This window comes from Arvicanthis niloticus, chromosome 20 (genome assembly GCF_011762505.2).
Source record: "Arvicanthis niloticus isolate mArvNil1 chromosome 20, mArvNil1.pat.X, whole genome shotgun sequence".
NCBI lineage: Eukaryota > Metazoa > Chordata > Mammalia > Rodentia > Muridae > Arvicanthis > Arvicanthis niloticus.
The window spans coordinates 26,816,282-26,838,084 of NC_047677.1; the positions used below are offsets into that span (position 1 = coordinate 26,816,282).

Below are 21,803 nucleotides of genomic sequence, written 5' to 3' on the forward strand. Positions count from 1 at the left end.
CGTGTCAGCCTAATCGGTGAACATCAGGGCAGTAAGATACCCTATCTGAAGGAAGTGGACCTTGTTTCTGAGGATGACATCAGATATTGTCCTCTGGCCTCTACATATGCAGAGAGAGAGAGAGAGACAGAGACAGAGACAGAGACAGAGAGACAGAGACAGAGAAAGAGAAAGAAATGGTCTCTACACATGCATACACAAATACATACACCACACAAACATATATATAAACACAGATACACCATGCACAAACACTTATATATATATACAATGTACATATACACACATGCAGACATAAAACATTCACACACATACACATGCATCCACACCACACACATGCACACAGACACATGCATATACATACACATGCACACAGACACATGCATATACATACACATGCACACAGACACACTCACCACATACATGCATACACAAACAAGCACACATTCATGCACACACAAAGACACACATATATACATATGAATATACACACCATACACACTCATACATAAACAGAAGCACATATGCATGCATACACACAAGCATATACACACATACATACATATACACATGCTCACACATACATACACCACACATCACACACATGCATACACATATGCACATGCATGCACACATACACACAGAACACATGTAAACATACATACACAGAGACAAGCATGAAGACACACATACACACACACATACACATGCACACAGACATGCATACATGTACACACGCATACACATGCATATACACACATACGGATACACATAAACACACACACTTCATTTTTATTTTATGTGTATGAGTGTCTTGCCTACATGTAAGTCTGTGTACCACATTCATGCCTGATGCCCAGAGAGATCAGAACAGAGTGTAAGATCCTTTGGAACTGGAGTTATAGATGGTTGTGAACTACCATGTGGATATACCAAACCAGGTGCACCTTACCCAGAGTGGGGAGTTCAAGTCCAGCTTGTTCTTGGTCCCCTTCAGTGAGCTAGCTGTCTGAATAGTTCCTTTGGGAATTGACTTCCACTTAAAGATATCGTACCTCCCCAGAGTCAGGACAGTCCTGACATCAAGTAGGTGTCAGTGATGGGCAGCGTAGACTGTCAGACATGTCGAGAGTCTTGCTGGAGGTTAGGGTTTGTGCTACTTACACAAAGACAAGTCTCAGCCACAAGAAGGACCCTGGAAAGCAATTAAAGAGTGACTTTCACAAATAAAGAGACCTCCATTCTCTCCTCAAAGACATGACCCAGACCCAGCCTGTGACACCGAGGCTCTATCAACTCTCTTAGACACAATGAAACCATATGAAGCCACTCCTTCAACCCTAGATGTCCCCAGCTGTGGTGTAAGGGGCCAGAACAGAACAGCTTTGGAGCCCAGAGAGTCTCAACTGTGATTCCAAAATCCCAACCTGAAAGTGTGCAATGTAACCTCATCCTTCTGCAGGGCAGGCATCATGAGGTACCACCATCCCTGGACCTGGAAGACACCCGAATCCTTCTGCATCTCTCCTCCCACAGGCTGGTTCTCAACTCCAGCCAGCCCAGATTGGAACAGCTGCTGTTGTTCTGCAGGCTATAACCAGGTTTTGTTGTTCACTGTGGGGCCTCAATGACACATCTGGACTCACTGTTAATCTCCCCAACATCTGGTTCTTGGTTTGGTCTTAAAAGAGCAGTGATGTCAGCTTTCTGACTCTGACAGGACCTTGGGCTTTCCTCCGGGAACCCCAGCCTCCCTGTGATCATGAAATAAGGGTGTCTCCAAGGACAGCCTCGCCTCTCTGCCCTCACTACCCTCAAGATTCAGTCCCACTGAGCTCCAGGAAATTTTCTCCATGTCCTGCGAAGAGCAGAAGGCAGTAATGGAGCAAGTGAGGACACGGTCACCACCCATGCTCATCCCTCCCCAGGGTGGGTTCTAGGACACAATATGAATTCCTTTTGTAAAATGATTTTCCAAGTGGGAGAATGGGAAGAGAGCTCTCGCTGCCTTCCCCGCCCCTTCCCCATCCCCTTCCCCACTCCTCCCCTCACCCTGTCCTTTCTTCTAGGCCCCCCTCCCCAAATCGCCATGCCCCCAACCCACCCAGTCCCTTCCAGGTGGCCTCTTCTGAAGACTGGAAAGCTTTAGACATTGGGTAGGTTTTAACTTCTCTGACCTTGTCAATAGCCTAGTAAGGTTGATACAGGTCTTCCCATCAAAGAAATGGGGTCACCCATAAAGCCACAGCATTTCCCCCTCAATTTCACAGACACCCTAAGACCTCAGAAGTATACCTACAGTTTTTATGCACAGCATCCCTGGGGCTCTCCGTCACAGACTCCAGACACTCCTAGTGCTGTTGGGTTCAGGGTGAAAACCAAGAAAACTCACTTCAGAGACAGAAGCTTAAAAATCAGAGTTTTATTTTCTGCACACTCAGGGAGGTGGCCAGTTCAGAATCTGAACCAAGTCCCCAAAGACAGATTATACCTTTTTACAGGATAGGAACACAGAACAAGGGGCATAGGGTGGGCTGTTGCATTGACCAATCATATTTTGACACAAGGGTTTAAACAAGGGGGTTAACATTGATGACTGGGCCTTAACCGGCTCACCAGGTTACAGCTTTCGCAGCCAGCTCCCCTCCCGGACTCTAGAATGATAACGGAACAAGGAGTGGATAAGCTGCAGTCAGTTAATCCACTACAGGCAGCACATTTATGACTTGTGTGCCTCAGTTAGATAATGGGATACCAGCATCATTCCTCTTTGCCTTCCTTACTGGTTAACAGACAGACATGAAACACCTGAAGAAGCAGGGTTGGACTCAGGAAACTGACTCCTATCAGTGCCGTCAGCGGCTGTAGCAGACCCACCAAAAGACATACTCTCCAGGAGCAATGCGCCCCGGCCACCCTGCCATTCCAATGTTCTAAAAACTTGACAACAAACATAGATGATATTTCTGGGCTGTGTACCATCCAGTGGCATCCAATGTGTGCATAATATTTCATAGCCATCACCGACAAGCAGACCCCAAAATTTTCATCATCTTCGAAACAATGCTGTGCCTGCCCATGATGCTAAAATTCCTTCATGATGGGGGGTGGAGGGCAGTGCAAGCCACATCCACCCCCCTTCTAAGGGACCAATGACCCCCAGAGGCACAATTCCTCCTAGGTTCACTCTGGGGAACTGAGTTTATTGGCATAGATGAGGGGTTACTTCTGTCATGGTTTGTATATGCTTGGCCCAGGAAGTGGCACTATTAGAAAGTGTGGCCCTGTTGGAGTAGGTGTGTCACTGTGGGCTTTAAGATCCTCCTCCTAGCTGCCTGGAAGCCAGTATTCTGCTAGCAGCCTTCAGATGAAGATGTAGAATTCTCAGCTCTTCCCTCACCACGCCTGCCTGGATGCTGCCATGTTCCTGCTTTGATGATAATGGACTGAACCTCTGACCCTCTAAGCCAGCCCCAATTAAATGTTGTCTTTATAACAGTTGCTTTGGTCATGGTGTCTGTTCACAGCAGTAAAACACTAAGACATTTACAGTAGCCAGGCAGTGGCAGCGCATGCCTTTAATCCCAGCACTTGGGAAGCAGAGGCAGGTGGATTTCTGAGTTCGAGGCCAGCCTGGTCTACAGAGTGAGTTCCAGGACAGCCAGGGCTATACAGAGAAACCCTGTCTCAAAAAAAAAAAAAAAAAAAAAAAAAAAAAAAAAAAAAAACAACAACAAAAAAAAAAAAAAAACCACAAAAAAAAAAAAAAAAAAAAAAAAAAAAAATAAAAAAAGACATTTACAGAGGGGAATCGGGGAGACGTCTCTCCCCCACCTAAGAGGCCTCACCTGAAGAGCCTTACCCCACAGATGCTGGCTTCTCTGGAGCTGCATAATAGGAGTCCACCTCCGCTGCTCTCCCCACCTAGATTTCCTAGCCCCTTCCCCGCCCATATGCAATTGAGGCAGAGCTGCATTCAGAGGGCCATAGGGAGATGCTGGATTCGCAGATGAGGGTCTCACAGCACACCCAACTGGGAACTGAAGAAATGGCTCAGCGGTTAACAGCACTGACTGCTCTCCCAGACGACCTGAGTTCAATTCCCAGCAACCACATGGTGGCTTACAACCATCTGTAATGGGATCCGATGCCCTCTTCTGGTGTGTCTGAAGACAGCTACATTGTATTCATATAAATGAAATAAAAAATAAATCTTAAAAAAAAAAAAACCTCACAAGAGCCCACAATATTATAACTAGAAACTTCTGCCTAGCCTTTGACATTCTGTCCTTCGCTCTGCGCTGGGGTACTGGGTCTGCTTGAGGAATTCCAAACACTTATGTTCTGTGTCTGGCTTCTGTCACTGCCCAGCTGTATTGGATCAAAATGGCAATTCCCTTCGTGGCTGAATAACGCTGTGAACATTAGCAGCATTAAAGGGTCGAAGCACCCTGCTTTTAGATTCCTGCCTCAGAGCGGGATTGCGGCTCATGTGGGAGTTCTGCTTGAGCTTTTGACAAACCGCTAGATAGCATCCCCCGGCCACAATCCAGACTTGCCACAGGTACATGGCGACACCAGCTACTTCCTCAACCTTTCCCTTATACTCTCCCCACAATATTGAGGATAGGTCTCTACAGAGAATTCTTTCTGGAAGGCTACCTCCTCTGCCACTGAGCCCAGTTCTGGTGAGGACCCCGTGGGAGGAAGGAAGGCAGCTCCCTCTAGTTCACATAGACTGGTCAGAGGCCCCTCCTCAACAGTCTGCCCCTCTCTTCCATCCAAGAACTCCTTAGACTCACGGTGACTGCTAAGAGGGTCCTCTCCACCCTTGACAGCAGAAGACAGCCCCTGAGTGGCCCTGGGACAGGTGCCCAGCCTGGCTTCCCCTCCCTCACCACAAGCATAGCAGAGGGAGCAGAGCAGAAAGGCCTGGGTTACAATGTAACTGGCAGCGTAAACACCCATCTGTTTATAATCTTAAAAACACAACAACAACAACAAAAAAACAAGATCTATGGAACCAGTTGAGAGAGCCAACTGGTTGGTAGAAAATTATACAACTTTCTGTTTTTAAAATGGGCTTCACATGTGGAGGTCATAGAAGAATTTGCATGGACTGTTTCTCTCTACCCTTGGTCCCAGGGATCAAACTCAGGTCATTGGGATTTGTGGCAAGAGCCTTTTACCTGCTGAGCCATCAGCCCTATATGACTTTCTTTTTTTTTTTTTTTTTTAATATTTATTTATTTATTTTATGTATGTGAGTATATTGTCACTGTCTTCAGACACACCAAAAGAGGGCATGAGAATCCATTACAGATGGTTGTGAGCCACCATGTGGTTGCTGGGAATTGAACTCAGGACCTCTGGAAGAGCAGTCAGTGCTCTTAACCGCTGAACCATCTCTCCAATCCCTGGCAAGAACATTTTAAGAGAGGTATGGACAGTGGTAGCCAAGGCAGGGAACAGCACTCGCTGTTGTTTGGGTTGTTCAGAGGCCATTGCTGCAGGGGGAATGACTTGAAGGTGACTGTGGAAACCTCTGAAAGTAGGCATCCACTGATCTGATAAGTGAGCCAGAGATTGACCCTGCCATCTTCAAACTCCAAGTCTGACAACCTGGTTGTCAACCCAAACTGCTAAAAGATTCTGCAGTGTCCCTGCCCCGCCACAGGATACCAATTCGTGGCCCCTTGGGAGTCCACAGGCGTGGTGGTTCCTCACCTGAGATTGGGGGGAGGGGCAATAGCTGACTGCAGTGGTGATATATGAAGCCGGACACCCAACAAGCAGTCACTTTGACTAAGCAGAGCCTGAGAAGGGCCACCCTCGCAGCAAGAGCACAACAGACATTCAGAAGTGCTGAATCAGCAGATGTCACTTGGGCCCTCAGAGCTGCACCATGGAGTGAGTGTTCAAGCAGGCAACAAGGTCAGGGAAGGGCTCCAGGCTGAGATGTTAATCTGGCACCTTCATGGAGGAAAGGGGGAGCTGCATGCTGCAGTGTGCCCAAACCATTGTTCAGCCTGTGTGATGGGTGGCCCAGCCAGGAAGCAGAGGAACTGCGATAGCCCGGCTATGTATCCTAAGTACCCAGAGGCTGCTGGGAGCAGCTCATGGTGGACAGTGCTGGGGAGGAATGGACATGTGCGTGAACCAGGCATAGGGCTGAAGGGAGGATGTTCACACAGGTCATCGCTCTGTACAACAGGTTGTCCTCAGACTTGAGCAGCACCCTGGCGGGACAGAGATAGCATCAAGCTCCCTGGACAGTCGTATAGACCATACTCCCACTGCCCCAAGGCCCTGCTGCTCAGCTCCCAGAGTCTCCTCCCTCCTGGCCATACTTTGGATAATCTTCTTTGTACTGAAGCCTTTCCTCAGAGACTTAATTCAGCAGTTTCTAATTACTGTCCCCACAAAAAGAGGCTTTGAAGACAGTCTGGGAAGTGCTGTTTATAAGGCTGTTTCAAGGATGAGGTTTTTGTTTGTTTGTTTTTCTGGTACTTCTGGGGAATTAAAGCTGGGTTCTCTTGGGGTTAGGCAAGAGCATACCATGTTTTAACTTTAAAAATTAACTTCATTTAAGATATCTCTCTCCCTGGGCTTGTGCCCCATAGGAATATGCATCTGCAAGACACCGAACAGTTGGGTGGCATACACCTGTCATCCTAACACTTGAGAGGGCAAGGGAAGAGAATCTGTTGAAAGCTAGCCTGGGCTGAAAAGCAAAACAAATTTTAAAAACTTCAGCAAATGAACTGATGACACCCCACCCCAATATCCCAGAATAAAGGATTTTGAGAAGTTACTAAGTAGCTACACAACAACAACAACAAAAAATTAGTCACAAAGGTACTGAGGAATGGTTTTTGCTGACTTGTAAATGAAGAGACAGTAACACTTCCTGGGTTCTATGAGATGGCTCAGTGGGTGAAGGTGCTTGCTGACAAGCCTGAGGACCTGGGTTCAAGCCTGGGACTTGCATTATGGAAGAAGAGAACTAATTTCTAAGTTACCCTCTGACTACCACATATGTGCTGTAACACATGGACACCAACATACATACCCACACCCTCCTCTCTCTCTCTCTCTCTCTCTCTCTCTCTCTCTCTCTCTCTCTCTCTCTCTCTCTCTCTCTCTCACATGTGCACACGCAAGTACAGGTAAAAAAGAAAATCCAGCACAGAAGGGAAAGGGCACAGACAAGAGGATCATGGGGGCTGGCTTGCTGCCTCGCCTAATTCAAGTCGAGCTCCAGATTCAGCAAGAGACCCTGCTTCATAAGAACAGTACACATGCACCTCACACGGCCACACACACACCTGATACACATCTGTCTTAGTCAGGGCTTCTATCGCTCTGATAAAACGTCGTGATCAAAAGCTATTTGGGGAGGAAAGAGTTTACAAATAAGCTTGGTAAGACTGCTTCCAGTTCATCATCTGGAGAAGTCAGGACAGGAAACTGAGGCAGAAACCTGGAGGCAGGAGCTGATGCACAGGCCATGGAAGGTTCTGCTCGCTGACTTGCTCCCATGTTTCCTCAGTGTGTGCTCTTACAGAACCCAGGACCACCAGCCCAGCATGAGATCACCCACAGTAAGCTGGGCCCTCCCACATTAAATCATCAATCGAGAAGATGTACCACAGGCTTGCCCTCAGGCCAGTCTAGTGGGGAAATGTCCTTACTTAAGGTTCCCTCTTCCAAAATGACTCTAGCTTATGGCATAAAACTAACCAGCACAAGAGACACGCATCCAGAAAGGATGTTAGGGCTAGCCTTATGATAAAGCGGGGTTGGAGGTTTTATTACAGATTTCAAGAAAGAAAGGGGCTCAAGGAGGGAAGAAGGCTTAGTGAGGGCAAAGATGTGGCTTCTCTAAGAGAGACTCGAGGTGAGAGAGATATGCTCAACTGTGCAGGCTCTTCACCGGAGGGTCTCACCTCGCTGTCCCAACACAGCCGCCTGAACATTTCAATGGCTCGGGTTTCACCTCCAAAGGTTGCTAAGTCTCCACCCCCTTTCTCTGACGTTTGTTTCAAGGTGTGTGTGGGGGGGGGGTGTGTGCTGATAAGTAGCTGGAAAATTAATCAATATCACAGGCCACCAGGGAGCCTTGAAGTCAAATCACCTGGTTGTAAGTGTCCACCACGGGCAGGGTCGCTGACTGTTGGCGTTCCTTCATAGATGGTTCGGAGGCTAACTGGACTTTCCCTTGAGCTTCCAGCTGCTCCTCACAGCCATTTGAAGGCAGTTCTGCCGTAAATGCATGTGTTCTTGGGGCTTGGGGTGGGGGTGGTGCTGTAGCATACAGGCCCAGGAAGATGAACCCGAGTGGGGGCTCCATCTAAGCGGCTGTAGGGAAGCCAGAATTCATGATGGGGTGAGACTTTCCTGTGAAGCTGCTCTGTGGGGTGGGAGGACTGGCGGATCACCCTTTATCCTGTAGGCAACCCCTCACCTCCTGTGCACTGTAAAGTAACTACATATTGTTTCCATCTCCCTGAGGGAGGAATTTTCACAACACAGGGAAATGTCACCCAGCAGCTGTCAGGATGGCGACCGGCACAGAGATGAAAAATACCCAGGTTTGGAGTATGGTCTCATGGTATAGGGGCTGCCTCAGAAAGCCCAAATCAGAACCCTCAAACTGCCCAGTGATTCTATGTACACAGTCATTACTGTTCTTGTTGGGACAAAATACCTGACATGAAACAACTTAAAGAGGGTTGTTTAAGAAAGGATGTGAGGCTGGAGAGATGGCTCAGTGGTTAAGAGCACTGGCTGCTCTTCCAGAAGTCCTGAGTTCAATCCCCAGCAACCACACGGTGGCTCACAACCATCTGTAATGGGATCCAATGCCCTCTTCTGGTGTGTCTGAAAACAGCAATAATACACTTATATTTTAAAAAAAGAAAGAAAGAAAGGAAAGAAAGAAAGAAAGGAAGGAAGGAAGGAAGGAAGGAAGGAAGGAAGGAAGGAAGGGAAGGAGGGAAGGATGTGGTCTGTAATGGTGACCAGAGCAGTGGAAATGGACAGGAAGTGAGGCTGGACTATGAGACCTCAAGGGCTGCTCCCAGCAACACCCTTCTCCAGTGGTGGGTGCACATCTGCAAGCTTCAGACACACAGTGCCACCCAGACAAAGTGTTCAAGCACGCCCATGAGCCGGCCGATGGAGGATGTTTAACATCCAAACCAAAAACAAAAGGGATGAAAACAGGGCCTGGGGGCACTGGGCAGGGCTCTGCAGTGGAAGAGCGGCTAAGGCCTGTCTCCTCTAACTTCACTCTGAGTGTCTTCTCAAACGCTGTAATAAAAGCTCCAGCTCTGCTCCATCACAAAGCTAGACCTGGGATATTCATTCATACTCTCTCTCTCTCTCTCTCTCTCTCTCTCTCTCTCTCTCTCTCTCTCTCTTCCCCCACCCCCAGTGTGGTGTGTGTGTGTGTGTGTGTGTCTAGGTGTAGATGCTGTGCTGGTTAGTTTTATGTCAACTTGACAGACACTAGAGGCATTTGGGAAGAGGGAACCCTAAGTAAGGAAACACCCCCACTAGATTAGCCTGAGGGCTAGCCTCTGGTACATTCTCTTGATTGACAGTAGATGGTGTTTATTCAAACAAGGAGTCAGCGCGACCACCTTAGACGTCCATTATAAGACGGCAGGCTGTGACTGATGACAAGGAGGGAGGAAGTGACGTCTATAACACCCGCAGCCTCTGAACATCAGGGGTGCTGGTAATGAGGACATTCCATTCACCTGCATCCACCCTTACTCTGGGGGTCTCACTTATCCAAATGGCTTCCATGTCTGCCTCACACTAAAAACCAATCAGCAAAGCAGCGTGTTACATGTTTATACTGTTTTTAATGCTCAAAAGCTCTGTACAAAAACAAAAACAAAACAAAACAAAAAACCCAGAAAACCATAAAGAGTTCCTCACAGCACCCCTGTGAGGTAGGTAGGCAAGTATTATTCTCCAATTTTACAGACAGGGAAACTGAGGCAGAGAGGTACAGTCATCTGCCACTGGTCCCAGCATATCTCCAAGTCGGCGTCAACCATGAGAGTGTGAAGGGTTCTCTCTGGTCTCTGACTTCTTGGCCAGACCTTTTCTGAAAAGAACTGACTTGCACAAAACAGATACCAGCAAACCTGAGAAGCTGTGGACAGACATACAGCAGCTTGCAAAAGGATTCAGCTAAGAGGGTCACCACTTCCCCAGACTGGAAACAACTTTGGCCTCTTCAAATAGCACAGCTGACAGCTGACATCTTCCTGAAGGACAGGAACCCAGAGATTCATCCCTGTCCTTCAAGGAGTGAGACAGGTAGCCAGGCTCCTGGGAGTTCAACCACTGGTTGTGGCAAACTTCTGTCCCAGCCGAGACTTTCCAAACACAGCCCTTCTACCCACTGTGTGAACAAACTGCTGGTAATTCAGCGGTGTCCCAGCGTGTCCTGGCGAAAGCAGCCCAGAGATCCTGGCAGGGGTGGGCCTGGGCTCTAAGGCCTGACAAGCCACCACAGACTGAGTCTACAAGAGTCTCTCCCAAGAGTCACCTTGATCCTGCTAACAGGCTTCCAACACACGATCCCACCTCTTCAATGTGCTAATGGTCTCTGTGAGTTTCTTCCCCAACTCCTGGAAGACTGAGAGGGTCTCCCTGATGTTTCCAACTCCCTGGGCACATCTGCCAGCTTAGGGAAAAAAAGTGGGGAATGACAGGTAGGAGAGAAGAGGAGGCACCCCTCAGTCTTCCAGGCCAGTGACACTCACAAGCCAGAAGGGGCCAGGCAGAGCTGCCTTTAACTCGGACCCCCCTGGCTTGCCATCCTTCTCACATAACTCAAGAGCAAGCTTCTTGGGCTGAAAGACTGAGAGGCAAGAGCAAGCCAGCCAGAGGAAGGAAGTGAAAACACAAACATGACGAGCCTGCTGCCCACTCAGGCAGTCTGATGACCAACAGTGAAGAGGGGACAGCAGTGGTGACTGGCTGTTTGGGGAACGAGCTCCCTGAAGGCTGTTTGCCAGCTGGTCTGTGAGGTACATGCGCTGGGTCTTGCCAGAGGCCATTACACGCCCACTGCGAGGGTTGACAGAAAATGGCGGCACCATCCATACATCCTGCAAAAAACCCTCTTTCCAAAGGCTCTCAGACCCTCAGGTCTCACCAGGAAGCTGGCAAGTGTCCATCTGAAGCAATGAGACCCTCAGGTCCCCCAACCTGCCTAGCAAGGAGCTAGAAGAAGGCCTACAGGAAGTCCCCAACATCACAGGGCTCTGGGTCTCGGCTCTGCTCCTGCCAGCGGTAGCGGAGCCTTGACAGGGGCTGGTCCTCCACGCTCTCCAGCTCAGGGAACCCCAGCTGGTTGAGGATCTCGTAGATGCCAGCTTTGGCTGCCACCTGGAGAGGACAGAGATAGGGCAGAGCTTCAGGGGTGAAGGTATCACCTACTGGCCTCAAACCGCCCTCCCCTTGCTGAGTTCGGAGGCATGTGGATGAGTCTGGGGCCCAGAGCTGTCTCAGCCAACTCAGCAGCTACCACAAACCTGCATGTCTACCTACAACCACCTTGTTCCAGGCTCCCTGACAGGCTTCTCTCCTGGTACTACATGGAGCATGCTGTGCAAAAACATGGGGCACTGGGCATGCTTGGGAGACCTTGGCGGCTCTGGCCTGGCCAATCCAGCAAACCACATTTGGGCAGGGAGGCTGCAGAGGCAGTGTGGCTGCCAGAGCCGACAGTAGCTCTTCCCTTTGGCTGGGAGGTCAGCCCAAGTAGTTTGGCTTTCTCTGCTCTGGATCCTCAACATGAAGCCCAGTAGCCTGGGCCTTGGCCCTAAGCTCCCACCATCCCCTAACACCTTACTGGGAACAATTCCACCTGGACAAAAGAGATGTTGTCTTTGCTGTCCCTGGGCACGCTCATCCCTGCCTCTGTCCATCCTAGGGAAGGGACTGAAGTTCCCTGAGTTAGAGTCGCACTCCTGCCTAAGCCAACACCTCTCCCTTGATCTACATCTATCCTAGAAGTAGCTGGGGAACAGAACAAGCGGGCTCTCAGCCCTGGCTCTCCCTGAGTTCACAATCTAAGCAGATAGCAAGCAGAAAGTGTCCTTGTCCCCAGGTTGGATATGTAGCCATTAGCAGGATGCTTGCCTGGCAAGCATAATGGCTTTGGGTTTTAGCCTCAGTAACATAGGAAGCAACTGGGCATGGAGGTAAGTCCCAGGAATCCCTTTAAATCCCAGGAAGGGAGAAGCGGGAAGATCAGAAGTCATCCTCTGCTACATAGTGAGTTTGAGGCCAGCCTAACTCTCCCACCTACATTCCACCCCAGGGCTCAGAGAAGAAGCTAAGTCTGGGCCTGCTCATCAGGGTGGTCTCAATATAGCCCTCGCCAGATCTTCTGACTCAACATTCACCCTCAAGTACAAAGATTCACTTCACACAATTCCCCACACTGACGGCCGAGACCACCGCTAAGGTGCATCCTCAGCAGCCTGCTTTCCTGCCTCCCTGGCTCTGTCCCCTGCAGTTCTGAACGTGCCTCCATCCAGTCCTGAGCCCTTGAACCTGTCCTATACCCACTATGGCTGAGTTCCCGGGCTTCGTCTCCCCACCTACTCACATCCTGGTAGCTAACTGTGGACCTGAATCCATATTACAACAGCTGATGGACTATGAAGTCAGCAGAGCCAGCTTCCTGGCTGAGGGATAATTACAGGCTGCTTTTCTGAGAGGAAAGAGACCTCTCTCTTGACCTGCAGGTGCCAGGTTGGATTGGAATTCCAAGCAGAGAAGGAACACAGAGGTTTCAAGAAATGAGGGGCAATAACCAGTTTCCATGACAATTGTAAAGTCCTTGAACTTGTACACAGACTCCTCTTACCTAAAGCACACTTGGCTCTTGCCAGGTCTGGCAGAGGCACAACACGTATGTCACAGAGTTGCCACCAACACCTTTTGACACTATTCTACTGCTTACAAGGTTGGCCACCAACACTTTTTGACACTATTCTACTGCTTACAAGGTTGGCCACCTCATCCATATCCAAAGTCGTGGTTAGAAGGATATAGGATCAGGACAAACAACCTTGCCCTTGGTCTTCATAGGGGACAGATGGAAGTTGAATAGAATAATGAACCAAAGCACCCAGGTGTCCAGGCAGTACTGGCCATGAGACACATAGAGCAAGTTCCTAGCAGGTGTCCGTCTTACCCCCATGTCTCCCTCCCCCATCATTCATGTACTCAGCTGCCATACTTACCAGCTAGTGAGACACTAGGCAAGGAACACAATAGCTGAGTGGCAGCCAATCCCCTAGGAAAGTTAGGGGATTTCATATGGGATTCTGTCATCTGGGGATTTAGAAAGCATACTCAGAGACCAGGGGGAAAGATACAGCTGGCCTTATGAGCTCACCACCCCTAGGCCTGTCAGTCTCAGCATCCTTTCTCACCTCCTGCATCCAGGTGCTGAAAGGCCTCTGCCAGGAACTGGTCTTCTCCAGACGAAGGTAGGCGTTAAAGAGTATCAAGTAGATGTAGCGTTCCAAGTACTGCAGGCTCCGCAGCTGTAACCTCTGAGCCTCCTGTGTCTCTTTGGTGGCCTTTGCCTGGAGGACAAGGAGGATGGTGTCATCAGGGAGACCCACTGCTTAACCCAGACATGCTCACTCACAGCCTGAGCACCCAAGCAGACTGATTTCAGTGGCAGGGCCCAGGGTGTTTCCTGGCCTGGACATAGGAGATCCACAGGGCCCACCAGTTCCTGGGGATGTGGGAGTCTCAAACCCACTTCCTACTGAGAAGGCCTCTACTTCCTCTCTGAAGACCATGCTGCTCCAAAAATCAGGCTGTCTGCTAGAAAGCTAGGGTCATCTGAGGTATAGAGAGTGAGATACTCAGCTCATGTCCCCTAGGAAGAATCCTGTTGCCAATTCCTGACAACATAGTCCCCAGTCTCCCAGTACCCCTAGCACTCCTGTGGAGGCTGAGGCTATGATCATAGCCTGGCAGGAGAGCAATGCCACAAAGCTCTGACTTGAGGAGACAGCCTCTACAACCTCCTCCTCAGCCCAGTTCCTTTCTGACTGAAAAGGGGAGAAAGCCCATCTTGGCATCTGACCCTACCTGCCCATTCTCTGACTTCCTTGCCTGTTTCTCCACAGTCCTAGATCTGAGGTGGTAGTGATGGACACTCAATCTTTAGAGATCCAAGACAGATAAGTGAGAGGAAAAGGCCTGGGTGGAGCATGGGGCCTCTGACTTTCTAAAGGTCAGCCCACCTTGTGGGCCCATCAGCCCCAGGCCTGTCAATCTTAGCATCCTTTCTCACCAGAGCTCCCCACAGGCATCTTCTCTGGAAATGGTACCATACCAGGTCACATGCCAGAGAACAGGAGCTGGCAAAGCTGATGAACAGGAAGCAACCTAGAGAAGACAGGGGTCCGGGTGGGCAGCGAGGACCTCGTGGGCCTGACAGTGAGAATGTGCACCCACTCAGGGCAGCAACAAGAACCAACCGTGACAAATGTATAGTGAGAGCTGTGGCCTGCTAGCCTGAGAGGAAGGAGGATGCCACCAGTGTCACCTTAAAATGCAAGTGCCCAGGTTCACCCTAGATCAGCCAATGAGGGTCTCAGAGAGCTGGGGTGTGGGTGGGTGTGGGCACTGGGATTACTCAGAGCCAAAGCTGGGAACCATAGGATGCAGCATTGGAAGTCATTGAAGGTTTGGTAGTGCGGGCAGCCTGTTGGAGGAAGAGTGTGGCACGGGTGGGGGTTCGAGGAATCCTTCAAGTGATGGCACTCTCTGTGGAAGGACACAGTGAGCCCCAAGAGCCAGAAAGAGCTGTTCTTTCCCAACAGCTGGCCTGCATATGGAAGCCCTTCCGTGAACACACACAGTGCTAGGCTACATACCCTGGGAAAACTCCAGGGTCGCCCCACCCCAGACGTGACATGGCCCAGTGCCCTAAAACTCACAGCTGGAGAGACCCTGCACAGGGCCAATTTGGTTTTTGAGGGAACGTGAGGGGAGCAGACAACAGGCTGTACCAGAAAGAGCTTGGGGACAGGGGCAGCGCTCTGGCTCCCTGGGGGACAGCCAGACTCACATGCTGGCTGTGGTTCTGCCGTTAGCCTCTCTGCCTCCACATTTCAGGGAGCTGGTGAGAAGGCACCTATGAGCCACAATGCCCCAAGTATTGACTAGACAGGTCGGAAGCCATCATGATGAAAGCGACCCACCCTGCCCTCTGGGAGGCTCCAGTAACTACAGAGCAGTAAGAGAAAGTGACCTTCAGGGTGAGGACAAAGAGGCAGCTGGCACCCTGAGGCAGGCTGGAGTCAGGAGGAAGGTGTCCCCAGGGTGGAAGAGAGGGGCAGTTTGGATAGTCGGGTTAGAAACGGGAAGACAGGCTGCTTGATTGTTGTGGACTTGACACAATGTGAAAACCACCTGGAAAAGGAGCCTCAGTGAAGAATTGTCTAGATTAGGTTGGACCGGGAGCATGGCCCTGAGGAAATCTTAGTTGAGTTCATTGTGATGGGGAAGCCCACCCTGAATGTTAGCAGCACCATATCACAGGCTAGGTCCTGGAATGCACAAGGAGAGCCAGCCGAGCACTGCCATGTATTAATCCAATGCTCTCAGGTCTTCACTGTGGCTGTCTCACAGGATGGTGAGCTGGTCTGACTTGGATGTCTGACTAGATGGGGTCAGGTAGCCCCCAAGACTCAGCCTGCTTCTCCTCTCCTGTCTCCTTCCTGGACCTGCAGTGTTTGCGGAAGGGCAGGAGTCACCCAGTGCTCCTTGGAAAAGCCATGTCAAACTGCTTCCAGGCAGGCTCAGAAGAGGCCGGCTCTCACCTGGCTATAGACACCCAACACCAGCACTGTCAGCAACGATGATGAAGTCTGAGGCACATCCGGTGGGATACAGAGTGAGTCTTTCAAGGGTAGAATTATCTCTAAATTCAGACACTGTGTGAAGATTACGCCCGACGCCCCCAGAGGTTCCCACGGACACATCCGGCCCCTGGCCACAGGACTGTGATTTGAGACAATGGCCCATCTGCCTGTCACAATCCACTTTCCTTAAAAGCATCCCATGCTGGCACAGTTCCGGGAGGGGGCACCCAGCCACCTCCTCTACGTAAAAATAGCCAAGCTGGTTTTTAAGTGTCCCAGCAGGCCAGGCTGTCATTAGCTGCTGTGATGCTGGACAAAGACTTCCTGGACCCTTGGGACTGAAACCTGAAATAGAAGGAGCCCAGGAGAGATGCCAGAGCTGTGGGGACCGCAGGCTTCTCATACCTCTGGCCCTTCCAGCATGGGCGTAGGTCTTGTTCTGTCAGTGTATCTGGAGGCTCTTTGCTGACCCACCAGGAGTAAAGTTGAGGCCAAGCCTCTGTTCCCTTGCCCACTCTACTCCTGCCCGAATGGCCTTCCTCTCCATTGGCTACATTCCAATGGCTACAGTCAGGGTGTCTCTCCAGGCTCAGGACAAGCCCCACACCCCACAGCTTGCTCTGGGCATCTAGGCCCCACGATCCCCCCTTCCTTGGCCTCCTTTGCTCTCAAGTCTGGGCCTTTTCATTAAGGCAGAGTTTCTAAGTGCTTCACTGTGGTGGGCCAGGCCTTTCCCAAACAGCTATGAAGTCTGGGGTTGACATCAATTTTCTGCTTCTCTGTCCTTCACTCCCATCCCAAAAGGTCTGTCTGCATTAGAGCTTGGGCGCAGCGGGCCCTTGGCTGTCCCATCAGCAGGCAGTCTCCTCCTGAGGCAGTTTCCAGTTAGCTCTGAGAATCTAGACTCTAGAAAGATGCCAGTAGGCTCCCCTCCCACCCCCACCCCACCCCCACCTATGCTTTCATACAAGTGCCTGCGCAACACTCCAGTGGTTATCTCAGGTACCCCAAAATTCATCACCCACGCCCTAACAGTTTCCTGACAGCACTACCCCCAAACTGCTAGACCCGTAAATGTGCCATCTGAGTCACCTCCTTCTAGCAATGGGAGTGAAGCTCTGGCCCCACGTTCAATTGTCCCTTCTTCCATTCACATGTCAATCGGGAAATCCTACTGGCAGCCCTTCAACATGTTTCTAGAGTCCCCTCCCGTCATCAAGTGCTCCCAGCTACCCCACACCAGTGACAGTTCCTGCCTGGCCTACCTCCATGTCCCAGGACCCTTCCTTCATTAAAGAACAGCTTGTCCTGGAGGACCTGTCACAGCGGAGTAAGCCAGAGTGGACAGCAAACAGGCAGATTATACTATCTATGTAAATATTTATTCCACATGCTACCTACCTCCCGCTCACGACATAAGGCACTGCATGCAGAGTATGGCTGTGTCTGGCAGGGTCCTGGGAACTGGGCTGGAGAAATGGGCCTATGTAATGAACCAGGTACCCTCCCTCCACCCAGTGCTAGCTGCTCCCCAGACAGCCAGGTCTCAGTGAGATGATACCAGTGCTAGGGGATGCTGGAATTGACCCTGTCTAAGTATAGTGATGCACAGAGATCATGCCAGACACAACAGTTAAGTCTCTGTAGCACCAAAGGCTTCCAGGCCAGCCACTAAATGGAGCAAGGACTCAGCTGTTCCCCAGGCCCCTATGTGGCACCAATTTGCTGACTCCATTCTGAGCAGAGTATGAAGTGCCTAAGGAAACAGCCCTTCCTCCTGTCACAGATTATGTGACAGCTTACAACATCCGAGGCTACTCTAATTGCAGGGGCTGGGCCCTGGAGACCCTTTACCTGCTGGAATGAGGCCTCTAGGGACAGCATTGGCTTGAGTCTTTGAGAGGCTGAGAAGGACCCATCAGGGGCTCAGCGCCTGAGCCAGCTGACCTTCTGCTTTTCTTAGGAAATGACCTTAGTCCCTGGGGTGCTGAGCTAATCTTTCTGCCTCCAGGCAGCTCTTGTACGTCTATTCTGCATAACCAAGACAGTGCGCATGCAGAAGCAATGGTGGCTTCTCCAACATCCCGTCCAGTCCCGTGAAATTGTCCCCTGGGTCCTGGTGCCACCATGGAGGGAAAGGAATACAAGGCCAAGTGCAAGATAAACTTCTGACCTTGCTTCCAGCCTGGCACAGATCTCCCACAGGCCTCAGTTGGTTCTTCAGTTAAAGGAATCTAACAGAACCTGCCCTGACTTCCTTCCCTCCTCGCTGAGGTCTGGAACCGACTGGCTCTAAGTTCTCAGAAAGTCAAAGCACTCTGCAAAGCACTCGTCGGAAAGCAGAGGGCATCTGCAGCCAGCTTTGCCTCAGCTTCTTCTCAAACTCATTCTGCAAGGAAGAGAGAAGGTACCATAGCCTGCTTTAAATACAGTAAGCGTGACCATCGCCAGCCAAAGCCAAGAAAAGTACCTGCTGGCATTAATGTGTCTAGCAGCGCTTCCTTTGGACGGAACCTTGATTTCCGTCACAAATATTTTCCGCTTTCCGAGTCCAAAAGGAAACAACCGCTTCCCAGTTAGATCAACCTGGGGGCTGCTGGCCATGCTGGGATACCTCAGTAGTCCCGGGGACTTCTCAAACTGTTCTCAGCTGCCGCATGTCCACTCCAACCTCCCAAAGTGGCTCATCTCAAGAAACCATCTTTCCTTTTCTTTTTCTATTTGAGGCAGGTTTTTAAAAACTGTTTGTGTGATGGAATTGATCCTGTGACTCTTCTAAGTCTAGTGCACCCTCTGCAACCCAAGACCATTTATATCAGGCCACGCCTAACAAGCCAGCCACGCACAGCGTGCCCATGCGTGAGTACGTACAGAGGTCAGAGGACAACTCAGGGAGTCTGTCATCTCCTTCCACCATGGAGGTCCAGGGGATCAAACTCAAATATCAGTCTTGGTGACAAGCGACCTTACTCGTTACTCACTGAACCCTTGAAGCAGTTTTTTTTTTTTTTGGTTTTTAGAGACAGGGTTTCTCTGTATAGCCCGGGCTGTCCTGGAACTCACTCTGTAGACCAGGCTGGCCTCGAACTCAGAAATCCGCCTGCCTCTGCCTCCCAAGTGCTGGGATTAAAGGCTTGTGCCACCACAGCCCGGCGAAGCAGTTCTTAAAACTCTGTGAGCACAGCTCTAGGTGGGTTACACACCTTTAATCCCAGCACTGGGAGACACAGGCAGGTAGAGCTCTGTAAGTTCTACAGAGTGAACTCCAGAATAGCCAAAGCTAACAGAGAGGCCCTGTCATACATGCACGCACGCGCGCACACACACCCACACCCCACACCCCCCACACCCCCCCACACACAGCAATCAGGCCTAGAAGAAGCCTCATAGCTGCCCTGGAAAACAGAGGGGCATGGCAGGGCTGGGACTCTAAGGCCAGGCAACTGAGACAAATGGAGGCCGCCATGGATAAGACTGCCCCAGAGGGACTGGGGAACTCCCACACACCATACAACATCAGTCACAGTGGTACAAAAGGCCCTTAACCACCACCATGAACTGCCCATGAGCCGAGACAGGCCTTTGTGAGCCTCTCTTCACCTCGCTAGAACACAGCCTAGCATGGCCTTCTCCTTGATCGGCACATGCCAAGTGGGCCTAGGCTGGGACACAGCCTGTTGAGTAGTCAGAGCCTGCACTGTCCCACCTGTGAGCAAAGGGGATCGTGCGCGCGCGTACAGAGATCAGAATGAAAAGGCTGAAATTAAAGTCACTGCAGCTCAGCTCAGCAAGCTGAGCCCCGCTGCACCCCAGGGCCATTTATGTCACCTCTAACAAGTCAGCCACGCACAGACAGACTTCCGTGCTGTGCATGCTCACATCACGCACGGAGGGTCACACAGACCTCTCCTTCCTGCACCGTGAGAGAACAGGAACCTCCCATTTTCCTTCTCTGCGGCCCTGGGGTCACTTTATTGCTAAAAGCAGCCCCAATGCCAAATCCTAGCCATGTGTTCTTAACGGGCTTCTGATTAACGTGTAAGTGGACTGCCGAAGCAAGCAGGGGGCTGGGAAAAACCGGTTCTGGAGGGTGAGGGGCAGAAGCCAAGTTACCACATGCTGTTGGGATCTTCACAGTCTCAAGGCTGCGTTCTGCTGGGATGGACAGAAGGCAGGGGAAACTTGAAATGGATAGAATGTTGACTGGGACGTTCTCAGGCAATGAGTCTGATGGAGGAGGTCCATCCCAGATAGAGCCTGGGCCCATTTCCAGAGAGAGCAGCATCTTCCACCCCCACACGGCCCACTGGCTTTCTCGGTGCAGAGCTTGCCAGGCTCTGGCAGAGACCAGCTGTGGACCTCCAGTTTAAAAACAAAAGGCAGGGCCCAGACTAAACCTTAAAATACTGAAGGTAAGACCCAACTGCCAGTTTCTAGGAGTCAGTTCATGGGGTGAGTTGAAGAAGAAATGGACCCCAATCTAGAGCCGAAGCAAGCATCTCCCAGAGCCATCTAGAGATCATGAGCTCAAATTCAACATAGACCAGGGAGGGGCATGAGTCTGGAGTGAAGACCCTTGCCTCCCATGCCTGCTCTGCCACTAACTCCCAAGGGACTTCGTGTGGCCTGCCTTCCCATTACATAGTCCATGGCCTTGTCTGTAAACACCCAATGGACTCCAGGGTGTTTTGAAGCTCTGAGCAATGTTAGAGGACACCCAGCCCAAAAATGATGCCCCCAGGGCCCTCCCCTCTGCTGAGTGTTCAGGTTTGCTGCCTGTGCATAGCTGCAGCCATTTTGTTCCATGCCCTCTGTCTAGCTGATCCAACTGAAAGACAGGGAGCCATCCCATCAAGACTGAGTAACAACAGCTTTCAGCAAGTCCAGAGTTCAGCAGCTCCACAGGTGATCCCTGGATGGAGTCTGTCAGCCAGGTGAAACTCTGCTGAGACAAATACAGACTAGGGAAAGAAGATAAAATCGTCTAGTTATTGGGGAAGGTTCCCCCACCCTCACCTTTGACGTATGTAAATTGTTTGGGCCAAATGGAATAGGCACCCAAAGACTACAAACATGTGTGTTCCCTCACTCTCTGGGTCTTTTTAGCCACTGTTCAGATATATGTCTGCCCCTCAAATGGAGACCCTGATTGTGGGGGGCAGGGTATGTACTTTTATGCTACATGGGGCTATAAGGCATCAGCACCCTAGGTAACTGGCTATAGCAGGGTCCCCTAGCATGAAAGCCATGGCACTTATTAAGGAAGATCAAGATTTCAAATGTTTAAGCCAACAAAATGCCAACCAAGGCTGATACATGTTTGTTAAACTAGTCCCCCCAGCCTCAGAGAATGCTGAGTCAATGACCTAACTCACTGGATCAGTTCAAATGGGGGGGTGTTGAGCTCTGACCACCCCCCAGCCCCCAGCACAGCCATTTTTTCCTATGCCTGCCACCAGCTATTCCACATTGTTCCTGTAACATGCCTGCCAGTCACTGCCACAGAGAAGTGACTTGACTCAGAGCAGGGTCATGCTGACCACATACCCTCTTATGTTCTGTATGAGGGTTGTTAATCTTAAGAAATTCCACAAAGTTTTGAATAGGACCTGTCACGTTAAAGGTGAATATGAACTGTTATGTCTAAAAAGGCTTCAGTCAGAGCTGACCACTGGGCAACACTTCCTGCATCTGCGTATGAGCTTGTTGTGTTTTTTTGTGTTTTTTTTTTTTTTTCTCCTTTATAAGCCTGCCCTAAGAACATACTGATTCCAAAAATTAGGCTCCCGAGTCCTTTTTGTGGTCCTGATTAATCAGTCTTGAGGTGTGTGTTCGATAACTTTTCTTGCTTAACTGAGATCAGTGTTCATATGG

The 21,803-nt window shown here is 50.4% G+C and overlaps 1 protein-coding gene across 1 annotated transcript in view; it reads right to left on the reverse strand.

The window, feature by feature from the left end:
* Window positions 1-9,855: 9,855 nt before the first annotated feature.
* Pald1 (phosphatase domain containing paladin 1) overlaps window positions 9,856-21,803 on the reverse strand; it is a 62,211-nt gene continuing 50,263 nt past the window's right edge. The window contains exons 19-20 of the mRNA XM_034524374.2: window positions 13,476-13,631; window positions 9,856-11,415 (exon numbers count right to left, since the gene is read on the reverse strand). Of these exons, the coding sequence (XP_034380265.1) occupies window positions 11,263-11,415; window positions 13,476-13,631 (309 nt within the window). The 3' untranslated portion in view covers window positions 9,856-11,262. The remainder of the gene's footprint in view (window positions 11,416-13,475; window positions 13,632-21,803) is intronic.